At 46.1% G+C, this 16,560-nt stretch overlaps 1 protein-coding gene across 1 annotated transcript; it reads left to right on the top strand.

Moving 5' to 3' along the window:
- The first annotated feature begins 359 nt into the window (after nt 1-359).
- Nucleotides 360-1,545, top strand: LOC119286141 (PRA1 family protein B2-like). Its single transcript, XM_037565492.1, has one exon. It carries the CDS (start codon nt 463-465, stop codon nt 1,147-1,149), a length of 687 nt encoding a protein of 228 aa, XP_037421389.1. The 5' UTR covers nt 360-462; the 3' UTR covers nt 1,150-1,545.
- The last annotated feature ends 15,015 nt before the right edge of the window (nt 1,546-16,560 follow it).

The following is a 16,560-nucleotide window of genomic DNA, read 5'->3' as shown; positions in this document are numbered from 1 at the left end:
ACAAAGAAAGCTCTGCTCCATCTCCATGTAGTAGGTGTTTCATTTCCTCCTTGTACAAGGCTGGATCTCAACATTGCATCTTCATCTACAACACTCCTACCAAACTTTGTCTGGAGTAGCGCCAGGTGGCGGTTTTTGTGCTCGTAAAGGGGTTCCGTTCATCCCACCGACACGTTTTTTTCGGAGGGAAAACCGACACGGTTTTCTTCACCAGTATGCGAAGGGAAAAAGAAGTGGTGGAAAAAAAAAGGGTGCAGCCGTCCGAAACCGTTGACCCGTCGCATCCCCCGGGGTGGGCTGGTGCGTCGGTGCTAAGAAACCAACCAGCCACCAATTCTCCAATACAAAACAACCCATTTCCACTTCCATTCGCATCCTCCTCGCTTCCCCAGATCCAAATCGCGCGCGAGAGAGCAAAGGGAGGAAGAAAGAGATCTCGCCCAGCGCCACCCCGAATCCGCCATGGCCTCGGCCGCGCCGCCCCTCCTCCCCACCACCGTCCCGGCCGCCGCGCCCGCGACCGTCCTCCCCGCCGCCCCGGACGCCGCCGCCGCCAACTCCATCGCCTCCCCGGACCCGGCCGCCACGCGCGCCTTCCTCGGCCGCCTCTACGACTCCGCCAAGCGCTCCCTCTCGGGCGCCCGCCCCTGGCCCGAGCTCCTGGACCGCGCCGCGCTCTCGCGCCCGGATTCCCTCTCCGACGCCACCGCCCGCCTCCGCAAGAACCTCGCCTACTTCCGCGTCAACTACGCCGCGCTCGTCGCGCTCTCCCTCGCGGTCTCCCTCCTCGCGCACCCCTTCTCCCTCGCCGCCCTCCTCGCGCTCCTCGCCGCCTGGTGCTTCCTCTACCTCCTCCGCCCCGCCGACGCCGCCCCGCTCAACGCCTTCGGCCGCACCTTCTCCGACAGGGAGACGCTCGGGGGCCTCATCGCCGCCTCCGTCTTCGTCGTCTTCCTCACGTCTGTCGGTGGGATCATCTTCTCCGCGCTGGCGCTCGGCGCCGCCGTCGTCTGCGCGCACGGTGCCTTCCGCGTGCCTGAGGATCTGTTCCTCGACGAGGTGCCCGACCAGGGCCTCGTAGGAAACGGCGCCACCATCAACCTCCTCTCCTTCATCAACGGCGCTGCCGGAGGAGGAGGACGCGTCTGAGCCAGCCTCCTGTCCTCAGCTCTCTGATCTGCTACTCGGAACAGACAAGTAAAGTCAGTGGCTGGTTGATTCGTTTTTCCAGAAACGAAGTACTTCTACTTGTTTATTAAGATCATACTACGCGTTGCCTTTAAGAACGTGAGGAGGAGATTAGAAGAGGATGCATTGGAGTTATACTACACACAGGATATACACAAAAGAAGGAACCTTGGGATCTAGTTTTGTTTCATTTTGCATTTGATATTGCTGTATGATGACAAAGTTGAGCTTATTAGTATTGATATTCATATGATATGTGTCTTGGTGTTACTAGCATACAGGACAAAATAAATTGCTGCTCCTCGTCTTAACATAAAAATGAAATATATGATGATTAAGTACACCATTTCTTTTCAAGAGATCGATCAATGTGATTTCGCATATGATCTTGATTCTGGCGTGGAGGATCTTGGGTCTAGGTGATTCATTTCGATCATAGTAGAGTTCTTCTTTTCTATGCTAATGTATCTTGCATCCTTCTTGGAGTGCCCTGTTTATTCTTTGACATTGGAGCTGGATATCATTTGTAAGTCTAGTCTCGTTCTTATTTAAAAAAATATATAATGCTATCATCGATCGAATTGCAATGACAGATAAATAACGGAAATGAATATTTTTTTGAGAATTCACGGAAATGATATTTAGCTGACGTAAAAAATCTGGCTGCTCGCAGCGAACGTTATCATCAGGTTGCCATGTTACGGTGCAGCAACCGTTCGCAAGAACATGGGCACCTGTGAACGAACCCTGTACCGGCACTACTCTCTCCTTCCTCTCACTCTCCGCATTATGTGCCACCCTCCTCCCTTCCTCTTGACTTCACTCTCCTTTGCGACAACGGTTCGAGGTGGTTGCCGATTCCTCACCATCGAATCGAGCGCCGTTGGTTGCTACCGTTGAGAGCCGCTCCCCTCCCCCCTCCCCCCCTTTTTTTGCGAATCAAGAGCTTTATAACTCAATTAGGCTATGTTCGGTTATCTCCACCCCCGCCGGGATCGGAGACAAAACTCATCGATCCTCATGGGTTTCGTCCCGGCCGGGGTTAGATCCCGGTCTGGCCTATAGCAGCCTTCGGTTAGACCCGGCCTGGATTAAGTCCCTCCCAAATCCCTTCAAAACCCCGTGGAAACAGCCGGGAAATGGCCCACGCGTCTCACCCCATGGAACGAAACCCCGTCTCTCTCGCGAGCGAAACGGTACGCTCTCTCTCGCCTCGACCCCTCGCTCCCTTTCTCGAATCTCAATTTCACGGGGAGGTCAGCAGCAGCGCTACTGGAGGAGACCGCGGCGGCGTGCCTCCCTTTCCCCCTTCCACTTCCCTGTCCAAGCGGCGCCACCGCATCTAGTCGCAGCAGCATGAGCTCGGCGGTGATCCGGAGCAGCCGCGACGCGAGCTATGGAGACCGAAGAAACCCATTGCCGGCGTTACCTTACCCCGACAGTGGACCAATAATCCCTCCCTCCTATTCTTGATGCCCCTCTCACACCCTTAATTCCTAGGGTTCATAGACTTTGATTTGAGGAAATTGGTGATACGGGGTGATTTTTGACTCCCTCTGATGATGCAAAAGCAGCTGTGCTTTTGAGTTTGTTGTTGTGGTACCTATGATGCTACCTTTGACGTCCTTGGCATGTCTAATTGAATGAGCTGACTGCTAAATTTTTGCCAAAGGAGTGAGGTAGTGACCGAACAGAATTTAAGACAAAGGGATTTGTGGTTAGGGTGTTGGCGGGGGGTGGGTGACATGAGGGGATTCACCCAATCCCTGCAGGGGTTGGTTCCCCGTGTGGATGGAAACCCCATCAACCGAACGAAGCCTTAGGGGGGATTACACGGGAGCTGAATACAACTAGCTAAGAAAGGAGGCATATAATTTATCCACAAACATCTCCTCCTCTCTTCTGTCGCTTGCTTTGCACACCGATGGGCCGTTTCATTGGCTTCCCTATGTACAAACACCAGACCACAACACATAAATCCTCCCAAAAGCTCTTTGATTTCATGGCAAACAGCTGCATCTGATGCTCTCTCTGAAAGTTCAGAGTTGCACATCCTAACCACCTACTGAGCATCACTTTCAACACATATCCATGAGTAACCCATGTCTCTGGCTAGTTGAATCCCGTCCCGGATAACGTACAACTCCATAGTTTGGGCACTTGATGCAAAACGATACCACAAGGCCTGCACTCTAATTAGGTTGCTTTCTGAGTCTCGGACCACCAGCATTGTACTTCCACACCCTGCCTGCTCAAGAAAAGCCGCATCCACATTGATTTTCAGAGTCCCTTGTTCCGATGCTTGCCAACGATCTTCCTCCCTGGTCACCACAGGGCGGGTAGTTTCCCCTGCTGTAGTAAGGTCAACAACATTATCAAGAGCCCATCGAACAGAAGCTTGAACTAATCGTCCCTTCTCACCATGAGTACGAGCATTCCTTTCAGACCATACCGCCCAGCAGCCACATAGTACAATGCATACAAATTGGTCCTGTTGATTCCTCGGTTGAATGTTGCTTGAGGGCTGCTCCCCTGCTTCCACAATGCAACATTGGCGGAGGTACGTTGCCACACACACACCTGCACCCTTTTCTCCTTTGTTCCTGTTGATTCCTCGGTTGAATGTTGCTCGAGGTCTAGTTGTCATTCATGGCTGCGACAACGGCTTTCAATTCGGTCGTTGATGACGAGTTTGTGGCCAACAACGGTATTCATGCATTTTGGGTGTTGGTGGTTGCCGATGATGGCCGGGGTTAGGGTTTTCGGTTTCGTCTCGTGCAGGGGGAGGGGGGGGGGGCATATTCGTCGGGGTTTGCAGTGCGGCGGCGACCATAGTGGATTTATTTGGTGAGAGGGATTTGGCCGTTTTTGTGGGAGGGGTTGTAGTGGAGTTGGAGATTGTAGTTGGCACGTATCCGTTTTGTTTATCGAAGTGATTTATCCCCTTCTTCTCATGTTATCAAGTTAGAATTGAAAATTTCTGCTGTGTGTGGGGTAGTTTGGTATTTTCTATTGATCGTGCAGACGGTATTTTTTGGCCATGTTTAAGTCATATGACCGTCATGTTGTGCAATTTCCGTATGTGCATACGAGAGACTAAATTGCCATGGCATTTGTGCATATCAAAGACAAAATTGCTAGGGTGTATGTGTGTGATAGATTTAAATCGCCATACTCTGTTTTTGTTTGATAGACAAATTCACATGCTCTATTTTTGTGTGTGAGGGTTAAACTTGTCATTGCATTCATGTGTTGAGAGGCAAAATTGACATGGGGATATGTTTGTGTGAGAGACTTACAATGACATGGCTATATGTTTGTGTGAGAGACTTACAATGGAGGCGTCACTGATAACGTCATTTGTGCATGTCAATTGTGTGCGGACATGAACAAAAGAGGCAAAATATCCGTCCATTTTTGTGTGCGGACGGTTCGGATCGGCTAGTTGGAGTTGCTCTAATGAGGATCATCGCAGATGGGCCACATTGGAGGCGTCACTGATAACGTCATTTGTGCTTGGATGGATGGTTATCACAGACCAATCTTTAATTGACCTGTCAGTGAAAGTTTCTCTCAGAAAAGCAAAGTGGACGGATATTTAGTATTGACGGCTTGTTATGGTTGACTCATCTATGTTGATCGATTAAATCTGACTCTTCGATTTCTCGCCGGTTAGTGTTGTCATGTACGCGGCAAGTTATAATCCAACTCCACTCCCTGTCTCCATTTCAAACCCTCGCTGCCGCGCCGCCGATCCCTTCTCTTAGTTTTCACTCTCTCCGGCCATGCAACCCGCTCATCTCCATCACATGAGCATCCCCCAACCCTCTCTTCCCTTCCGGCGTTCATCCATGCCGATGGCCCTGATGTTGTCCTGGATAAGGGGGTGCTAACCATGTCGGCTCCAGAAGACGTGGGCCGGGCCAAGGACCCCCAAATGACCAGCCAGTGGGCCACATTCGTCAGGCCTCATGATGGAATCAAGATGGAATCTTCCGAAGATTTGACGCATACTCCAAGGGACAAATGCAATCTTTGACACGTTTTATCTTCAGACATAACCGACCTATGTGTAACCCTAGGTACCCCCGATATCTATATAAACTGAGAGGTGTAGACCGTAGAGGGAGAACTCATTCATACACGATCTCAAGGTAGATCAACCCGTACTTTGTACCTTATCCACAATCAATACAAACAAATCAGAACGCACGGTTTTACCTCTTCGAGAGGGCCCGAACCTGGGTAAACATCGTGTCCCCCTTGTGTCATATAACCATCGTGCCAAGGCTACCAGCTCGGGACCCCCTATCCGAGATCTTCCGAATTCAATTCCGTCATTGTGGCCCATACATGTCCCTCTGTGTAGTCAAAGCGGCTCGATGGCTCACGTCCAGATTGAGATAGCGTAGGCTGTGGCAAGAATTTTCTGCCCGGACAACTCTTTGTCTTCGGGAACATTATGCTTCATGTTGATTCAACTAGCCACCTTGGATCATTAGATTCAGAAACCTGGAATATGCCGCGGACTCTTGCGACGAACTCGCGTTTTCGATGTTAGACAAGACCGAAGACGACACTAATACTCCCATCCAGATCTTGGACTTGATCTCAGCTCAGGACCATGGCATAGATCATACCTCGGATTCGACCTTGAGCACTGAGCTGAGCACCACCCCGTGGATCAGACATCTAGCTTGACCGACAATGATCCTAAAATCATGACAGATCGGATCTCGGACAGACTCCAACTGAGCCCAACCTTCAACCAGGTCATGGGTGAAGGTAATAAGGCTCCCCCTAAATGAGATGCCAAATCAGATTTGGAATCTCGCAATCTTGGACGATCAAAACTCCGTGTACGATCAGATCTAGGAGAAGTCATGAAAGGCTGGAATTTTTGGCCCACCCACCACCCACTTAGTCGCTATAATCAAGGACTTAACCGACGTTCTAGCCAGTGCCTTCGAGGAGGCAACCGACATGGATGTAGATGTCAGTGAAACTTCAGACACCGGCCTGCTACCAACCGTCAATCACGCCGGCAAATGGGGCGTGACCTCCATCAATGATGTCTACTTGGTGGACACCCCCAAGAACGGAGGAGGAGGAAATCTGAAGCGCCAACACAAGGGACACCGTAATAGGGGCACTGGCAATGGCGACGCAAGTAATGTTGGGAAACGTAGCATGCAATTTCAAAAAAAAATCCCATGCTCACGCAAGATCTATCTAGGAGATGCATAGAAACGAGAGGGGGAGAGTGTGTCGACGTACCCTCATAGACCAAAAGTGGAAGCGTTTGACTACGCGGTTGATGTAGTCGAATTTATTCTCATTTCGACCGATCAAGTACCGAACGTACGACACCTCCGAGTTCTGCACATATTTAGTTCCATGGCATCCCTCGGACTCTTGATCCAGCTGAAGGAAATATGCCCTAGAGGCAATAATAAAGTTATTATTTATTTCCTTATATCATGATAAATGTTTATTATTCATGCTAGAATTGTATTAACCGGAAACATAATACATGTGTGAATACATAGACAAACAGAGTGTCACTAGTATGCCTCTACTTGACTAGCTCGTTAATCAAAGATGGTTATGTTTCCTAACCATGGACAAAGAGTTGTTATTTGATTAACGAGATCACATCATTAGTTGAATGATCTGATTGACATGACCCATTCCATTAGCTTAGCACCCGATCGTTTAGTATGTTGCTATTGCTTTCTTCATGACTTATACATGTTCCTATGACTATGAGATTATGCAACTCCCGTTTGCCGGAGGAACACTTTGTGTGCTACCAAACGTCACAACGTAAATGGGTGATTATAAAGGTGCTCTACAGGTGTCTCCAAAGGTACATGTTGGGTTGGCGTATTTCATATTAGGATTTGTCACTCCGATTGTCGGAGAGGTATCTCTAGGCCCTCTCGGTAATGCACATCACATAAGCCTTGCAAGCATTGCAACTAATAAGTTAGTTGTGAGATGATGTATTACGGAACGAGTAAAGAGACTTGCTGGTAACGAGATTGAACTAGGTATTGGATACCGACGATCGAATCTCGGGCAAGTAACATACCGATGACAAAGGGAACAACGTATGTTGTTATGTGGTCTGACCGATAAAGATCTTCGTAGAATATGTAGGAGCCAATATGGGCATCCAGGTCCCGCTATTGGTTATTGACCGGAGACGTGTCTCGGTCATGTCTACATTGTTCTCGAACCGTAGGGTCCGCACGCTTAATGTTACGATGACAGTTATTATGAGTTTATGCATTTTGATGTACCGAAGGTTGTTCGGAGTCCCGGATGTGATCAGGGACATGACGAGGAGTCTCGAAATGGTCGAGACATAAAGATTGATATATTGGAAGCCTATGTTTGGATATCGGAAGTGTTCCGGGTGAAATCGGGATTTTACCGGAGTACCGGGAGGTTATCGGAACCCCCCGGGAGCTATATGGGCCTTAGTGGGATTTCATGGAAAGGAGAAAGGGGCAGCCCAAGGTGGGCTGCACGCCTCCCCCCTCCCCTAGTCCTATTAGGACTAGGAGAGGTGGCCGGCCCCCCTCTCTCTCTTCCCCCCTCGAGGAATCCTATTCCAACTAGGATTGGGGGGGGGGAATCCTACTCCCAGAGGGAGTAGGACTCCCTTGGCGCGCCCTCCTTGGCCGGCCGCCCCCTCCCCCTTGGCTCCTTTATATACGGAGGCAGGGGGCACCCTAGAACACACAATTGATCCTCGTGATCGTTCCTTAGCCGTGTGCGGTGCCCCCTGCCACCATATTCCACCTCGGTCATATCGTTGTAGTGCTTAGGCGAAGCCCTGCGTTGGTAGAACATCATCATCGTCACCATGCCTTCGTGCTGACGGAACTCATGCCCGAAGCTTTGCTGGATCGGAGCCCGGGGAGCGTCATCGAGCTGTACGTGTGCTAAGAACTCAGAGGTGCCGGAGTAACGGTGCTTGGATCGGTTGGATCGGGAAGAAGACGTACGACTACTTCCACTACGTTGTGTCAATGCTTCCGTTGCGATCTACAAGGGTACGTAGATCATACTCTCCCCTCTCGTTGCTATGCATCACCATGATCTTACGTGTGCGTAGGAATTTTTTTGAAATTACTACGTTCCCCAACAGTGGCATCCGAGCCTAGGTTTTATGGTTTGATGTTATTTGCACGAGTAGAACACAAGTGAGTTGTGGCCGATATAAGTCATATTGCCTACCAGCATGTCATACTTTGGTTCGGCGGTATTGTTGGATGAGACGACCCGGACCAACATTACGCGTATGCTTACGCGAGACCGGTTCCCCCGACGTGCTTTGCACATAGGTGGCTTGCGGGTGACAGTCTCTCTAACTTTAGTTGAACCGAGTGTGGCTACGCCCGGTCCTTGCGAAGGTTAAAACAGAGTCAAATTGACAAACTATCGTTGTGGTTTTGATGCGTAGGTGAGATTAGTTCTTGCTTAAGCCCGTAGCAGTCACGTAAAACTTGCAACAACAAAGTAGAGGACGTCTAACTTGTTTTTGCAGGGCATGTTGTGATGTGATATGGTCAAGACATGATGATAAATTTTATTGTATGAGATGATCATGTTTTGTAACCGAGTTATCGGCAACTGGCAGGAGCCATATGGTTGTCGCTTTATTGTATGCAATGCAATCGCGATGTAATGCTTTACTTTATCACTAAGCGGTAGCGATAGTCGTGGAAGCATAAGATTGGCGAGACGACAACGATGCTACGATGGAGATCAAGGTGTTGCGCCGGTGACGATGGTGATCATGACGGTGCTTCAGAGATGGAGATCACAGGCACAAGATGAGGATGGCCATATCATATCACTTATATTGATTGCATGTGATGTCTATCTTTTATGCATCTTATCTTGCTTTGATTGATGGTAGCATTATAAGATGATCTCTCACTAAATTATCAAGAAGTGTTCTCCCTGAGTATGCACCGTTGCGAAAGTTCTTCGTGCTGAGACACCACGTGATGATCGGGTGTGATAGGCTCTACGTTCAAATACGACGGGTGCAAAACAGTTGCACACGCGGAATACTCAGGTTATACTTGACGAGCCAAGCATATACAGATATGGCCTCGGAACACGGAGACCGAAAGGTCGAGCGTGAATCATATAGTAGATATGATCAACATAGTGATGTTCACTGATGAAACTACTCCATCTCACGTGATGATCGGACATGGTTTAGTTGATTTGGATCACGTAATCACTTAGAGGATTAGAGGGATGTCTATCTAAGTGGGAGTTCTTAAGTAATATGATTAATTGAACTTAAATTTATCATGAACTTAGTCCTGGTAGTATTTTGCAAATTATGTTGTAGATCAATAGCTCGCGTTGTTGCTTCCCTGTGTTTATTTTGATATGTTCCTAGAGAAAATTGTGTTGAAAGATGTTAGTAGCAATGATGCGGATTGGATCCGTGATCTGAGGTTTATCCTCATTGCTGCATAGAAGAATTATGTCCTTGATGCACCGCTAGGTGACAGACCTATTGCAGGAGCAGATGCAGACGTTATGAACGTTTGGCTAGCTCAATATGATGACTACTTGATAGTTTAGTGCACCATGCTTAACGGCTTAGAATCGGGACTTCAAAGACGTTTTGAACGTCATGGACCATATGAGATGTTCCAGGAGTTGAAGTTAATATTTCAAGCAAATACCCGAGTTGAGAGATATGAAGTCTCCAACAAGTTCTATAGCTAAAAGATGGAGGAGAATCGCTCAACTAGTGAGCATGTGCCCAGATTGTCTGAGTACTACAATCGCTTGAATCAAGTGGGAGTTAATCTTTCAGATAAGATAGTGATTGACAGAATTCTCTAGTCACCATCACCAAGTTAGTAGAACTTTGTGATGAACTATGATATGCAAGGGATAACAGAAACGATTCCCAAGCTCTTCGTAATGCGGAAATTGACGAAGGTAGAAATCTAGAAAAACATCAAGTGTTGATAGTAGACAAGACCACTAGTTTCAAGAAAAGGGCAGAGGGCAGAAGGGGAACTTCAAGAAGAACAGCAAGCAAGTTGCTGCTCAAGTGAAGAAGCCCAAGTCTAGTCCTAAGCCTGAGACTAAGTGTTTCTACTGCAAAGGGACTGATCACTGGAAGCGGAACTACCCCAAGTGATTGGCAGATAAGAAGGATGGCAAAGTAAACATAAGTATATTTGATATACATGTTATTGATGTGTACTTTACTAGTGTTTATAGCAACCTCTCAGTATTTGATACTAGTTCAGTTGCTAAGATTAGTAACTCGAAACGGGAGTTGCAGAATGAACAGAGACTAGTTAAGGGTGAAGTGACGATGTGTGTTGGAAGTGGTTCCAAGATTGATATGATCATCATCGCACAATCCCTATACTTTCGGGATTAGTGTTGAACCTGAATAAGTGTTATTTGGTGTTTGCGTTGAGCATGAATATGATTTGATCATGTTTATTGTAATACGGTTATTCATTTAAGTAAGAGAATAAATTGTTGTTCCATTTACATGAATAAAACCTTATATGGTTACACACCCAATGAAAATAGTTCGTTGGATCTCGATCGTAGTAATACACATAATCATAATATTGAAACTAAAAGATGCAAAGTTAATAATGATAGTGCAACTTATTTATGGCACTGCTGTTTAGGTCATATTGGTGTAAAGCGCATGAAGAAACTCCATGCTGATGGGCTTTTGGAATCACTTGATTATGAATCAGTTGATGCTTGCGAACCATGCCTCATGGGCAAGATGACTAAAATTCTGTTCTTCGGAACAATGGAGCGAGCAACAGATTTGTTGGAAATCATACATATTGATGTATGTGGTCCGATGAATATTGAGGCTCGCGACAGGTATCATTATTTTCTGATCTTCACAGATGATTTGAGCAGATATGAGTATATCTACTTGATGAAACATAAGTCTGAAACATTTGAAAAGTTCAAAGAATTTCAGAGTGAAGTGAAAAATCATCGTGACAAGAAAATAAAGTTTCTACGATCTGATCGCGGAGACAAATATTTGAGTTACGAGTTTGGTCTTCAGTTAAAACAATGTGGAATAGTTTCACAAACTCATGCCACATGGAACACCACAGCATAATGGTGTGTCCGAACGTCATAACCGTACTTTATTGGATATAGTGCAATCTATGATGTCTCTTACCGATCTACCACTATCGTTTTGGGGTTATGCATTAGAGACAGCTGCATTCACGATTAAAAGGGCACCATCTAAATCCGTTGAGACGACGCCTTATGAACTGTGGTTTGGCAAGAAACCAAAGTTGTCGTTTCTTAAAGTTTTGGGTTGTGATGCTTATGTGAAAAAAAAAAGTTTCATCCTGATAAGCTCAAACCCAAATCGGAGAAATATGTCTTCATAGGATACCCAAAGGAGACTGTTGGGTACACCTTCTATCACAGATCCGAAGGCAAGACATTCGTTGCTTAGAATGGATCCTTTCTAGAGAAGGAGTTTCTCTCGAAAGAAGTGAGTGGGAGGAAAGTAGAAAACTTGATAAGGTAATTGTACCTTCTCCCTTATTGGAAAATAGTTCATCACAGGAATCTGTTCTTGTGACTACTACACCAATTAGTGAGGAAGCTAATGATGATGATCATGTAACTTCAGATCAAGTTACTACTGAATCTCGTAGGTAAACCAGAGTGAGATCCGCACCAGAGTGGTACGGTAATCCTGTTCTGGAAGTCATGTTACTAGACCATGACGAACTTGCGAACTATGAGGAAGCGATGATGAGCCCAGATTCCGCGAAATGGTTTGAGGCCATGAAATCTGAGATATGATCCATGTATGAGAACAAAGTATGGACTTTGATGGTTTTTGCCCGATGATCGGCAAGCCATAGAAAATAAATGGATCTTCAAGAGGAAGACGGACGCTGATAGTAGTGTTACTATCTACAAAGCTAGAATTGTCGCAAAAGGTTTTCGACAAGTTCAAGGTGTTGACTACGATGAGAGTTTCTCACTCGTATCTATGCTTGAGTCTGTCCGAATCATGTTAGTAATTGCCGCATTTTATGAAAACTGGCAAATGGATAAACAAAACTGCATTCCTTAATTGATTTATTAAAGAAGAGTTGTATACGATGCAACTAGAAGGTTTTGTCGATCCGAAAGGTGCTAACAAAAATGTGCAAACTCCAGCGATCCATCTGTGGACTGGTGCAAGCATCTCGGAGTTGGAATATACGCTTTGATGAGTCGATCAAAGCATATAGTTTTATACAGACTTGCGGTGAAGCCTGTATTTACGAGAAAGTGAGTGGGAGCACTACAACATTTCTGATAAGTATACGTGGATGACATATTGTCGATCGGAAATAATGTAGAATTATTCTGTAAAGCATAAAGGAGTGTTTGAAAGGAGTTTTTCAAAGAAAGACTTCGGTGAAGCTGCTTACATATTGAGCTTCAAGATCTATAGAGATAGATCAAGACGCTTGATAAGTTTTTTTCAATGAGTACATACCTTAAAAAGATTTTGAAGTAGTTCAAAATGGAGCAGTCAAAGAAAAGAGTTCTTGCCTGTATTACAAGGTGTGAAGTTGAGTAAGACTCAAAGCCCGACCACGTCAGAAGATTGAAAGAGAATGAAAGTCATTCCCTATGCCTTGGCCATAGGTTCTATAAAGTATGTCATGCTGTATACTAGATCTATTGTATACCCTGCACTGATTTGGCAAGGAAGTACAATAGTGATCTAGGAGTAGATCACTGGACAGCGGTCAGAATTATCCTTAGTGAAACAAGGATATGTTTCTCGATTATGGACGTGACAAAAAGGTTCGTCGTAAAGGGTTACGTCGATGCAAGTTTTGACACTGATCTGGATGACTCTAAGTCTCGATCTAGATACATATTGAAAGTGGGAGCAATTAGCTAGAGTAGCTCCGTGCAGAGCATTGTAGACATAGAAAATTGCAAAATACATAACAGATCTGAATGTGAAAGACCGTTAACTAAGATTCTCTCACAAGCAAAACATGATCACACCTTAGTACTCTTTGGGTGTTAATTGCATAGCGATGTGAACTAGATTACCGAATCTAGTAAACCCTTTGGGTGTTGGTCACATGGCGATGTGAACTATGGGTGTTAATCACATGATGATGTGAACTATCGATGTTAATCACATGGTGATGTGATCTAGATTATTGACTCTAGTGCAAGTGGAAGACTGAAGGAAATATGCCCTAGAGGCAATAATAAAGTTATTATTTATTTCCTTATATCATGATAAATGTTTATTATTCATGCTAGAATTGTATTAACCGGAAACATAATACATGTGTGAATACATAGACAAACAGAGTGTCACTAGTATGCCTCTACTTGACTAGCTCGTTAATCAAAGATGGTTATGTTTCCTAACCATGGACAAAGAGTTGTTATTTGATTAACGAGATCACATCATTAGTTGAATGATCTGATTGACATGACCCATTCCATTAGCTTAGCACCCGATCGTTTAGTATGTTGCTATTGCTTTCTTCATGACTTATACATGTTCCTGTGACTATGAGATTATGCAACTCCCGTTTGCCGAAGGGACACTTTGTGTGCTACCAAACGTCACAACGTAAATGGGTGATTATAAAGGTGCTCTACAGGTGTCTCCAAAGGTACATGTTGGGTTGGCGTATTTCGAGATTAGGATTTGTCACTCCGATTGTCGGAGAGGTATCTCTGGGCCCTCTCGGTAATGCACATCACATAAGCCTTGAAAGCATTGCAACTAATAAGTTAGTTGTGAGATGATGTATTACGGAACGAGTAAAGAGACTTGCCGGTAACGAGATTGAACTAGGTATTGGATACCGACGATCGAATCTCGGGCAAATAACATACCGATGACAAAGGGAACAACGTATGTTGTTATGCGGTCTGACCGATAAAGATCTTCGTAGAATATGTAGGAGCCAATATGGGCATCCAGGTCCCGCTATTGGTTATTGACCGGAGATGTGTCTCAGTCATGTCTACATTGTTCTCGAACCGTAGGGTCCACACGCTTAACGTTACGATGACAGTTATTATGAGTTTATGCATTTTGATGTACCGAAGGTTCTTCGGAGTCCCGGATGTGATCATGGACATGACGAGGAGTCTCGAAATGGTCGAGACATAAAGATTGATATATTGGAAGCCTATGTTTGGATATCGCAAGTGTTCCGGGTGAAATCGGGATTTTACCGGAGTACCGGGAGGTTACCGGAACCCCACGGGAGCTATATGGGCCTTAGTGGGCTTTAGTGGAAAGGAGAAAGGGGCAGCCCAAGGTGGGCTGCGCGCCTCCCCCCTCCCCTAGTCCTATTAGGACTAGGAGAGGTGGCCGGCTCCCCTCTCTCTCTTCCCCCGTCGAGGAATCCTATTCCAACTAGGATTGGGGGGGGATCCTACTCCTAGAGGGAGTAGGACTCCCTTGGCGTGCCCTCCTTGGCCGGCCGCCCCCTCTCCCTTGGCTCCTTTATATACGGAGGTAGGGGGGCACCCTAGAACACACAATTGATCCTCGTGATCGTTCCTTAGCCGTGTGCGGTGCCCCCTGCCACCATATTCCACCTCGGTCATATCGTTGTAGTGCTTAGGCAAAGCCCTGCGTCGGTAGAACATCATCATCGTCACCACGCCGTCGTGCTGACGGAACTCATCCCCGAAGCTTTGCTGGATCGGAGCCCGGGGAGCGTCATCGAGCTGTACGTGTGCTAAGAACTCGGAGGTGCCGGAGTAACGGTGCTTGGATCGGTTGGATCGGGAAGAAGACGTACGACTACTTCCACTACGTTGTGTCAACGCTTCCGTTGCGATCTACAAGGGTACGTAGATCATACTCTCCCCTCTCGTTGCTATGCATCACCATGATCTTGCGTGTGCGTAGGAATTTTTTTGAAATTACTACGTTCCCCAACAGTGGCATCCGAGCCTAGGTTTTATGGTTTGATGTTATTTGCACGAGTAGAACACAAGTGAGTTGTGGGCGATATAAGTCATACTGCCTACCAGCATGTCATACTTTGGTTCGGCGGTATTGTTGGACGAGACGACCCGGACCAACATTACGCGTACGCTTACGCGAGACCGGTTCCCCCGACGTGCTTTGCACATAGGTGGCTTGCGGGTGACAGTCTCTCTAACTTTAGTTGAACCGAGTGTGGCTATGCCCGGTCCTTGCGAAGGTTAAAATGGAGTCAAATTGACAAACTATCGTTGTGGTTTTGATGCGTAGGTGAGATTGGTTCTTGCTTAAGCCCGTAGCAGCCACGTAAAACTTGCAACAACAAAGTAGAGGATGTCTAACTTGTTTTTGTAGGGCATGTTGTGATGTGATATGGTCAAGACATGATGCTAAATTTTATTGTATGAGATGATCATGTTTTGTAACCGAGTTATCGGCAACTGGCAGGAGCCATATGGTTGTCGCTTTATTGTATGCAATGCAATCGCGATGTAATGCTTTACTTTATCACTAAGCGGTAGCGATAGTCGTGGAAGCATAAGATTGGCGAGACGACAACGATGCTACGATGGAGATCAAGGTGTCGCGCCGGTGACGTTGGTGATCATGACGGTGCTTCAGAGATGGAGATCACAGGCACAAGATGATGATGGCCATATCATATCACTTATATTGATTGCATGTGATGTTTATCTTTTATGCATCTTATCTTGCTTTGATTGACGGTAGCATTATAAGATGATCTCTCACTAAATTATCAAGAAGTGTTCTCCCTAAGTATGCACCGTTGTGAAAGTTCTTCGTGCTGAGACACCATGTGATGATCGGGTGTGATAGGCTCTACGTTCAAATACAACGGGTGCAAAACAGTTGCACACACGGAATACTCAGGTTATACTTGACGAGCCAAGCATATACAAATATGGCCTCGGAACACGGAGACCGAAAGGTCGAGCGTGAATCATATAGTAGATATGATCAACATAATGATGTTCACCGATGAAACTACTCCATCTCACGTGATGATCGGACATGGTTTAGTTGATTTGGATCACGTAATCACTTAGAGGATTAGAGGGATGTCTATCTAAGTGGGAGTTCTTAAGTAATATGATTAATTGAACTTAAATTTATCATGAACTTAGTCCTGGTAGTATTTTGCAAATTATGTTGTAGATCAATAGCTCGCGTTGTTGCTTCCCTGTGTTTATTTTGATATGTTCCTAGAGAAAATTGTGTTGAAAGATGTTAGTAGCAATGATGCGGATTGGATCCGTGATCTGAGGTTTATCCTCATTGCTGCACAGAAGAATTATGTCCTTGATGCACCG

Source organism: Triticum dicoccoides, chromosome 4A, assembly GCF_002162155.2.
Source record: "Triticum dicoccoides isolate Atlit2015 ecotype Zavitan chromosome 4A, WEW_v2.0, whole genome shotgun sequence".
In the NCBI taxonomy this organism is placed as follows: Eukaryota; Viridiplantae; Streptophyta; class Magnoliopsida; order Poales; family Poaceae; genus Triticum; species Triticum dicoccoides.
The sequence above is the reverse complement of the archived record's forward strand: the minus strand, read 5'-3'. Positions and strand labels throughout refer to the sequence as shown.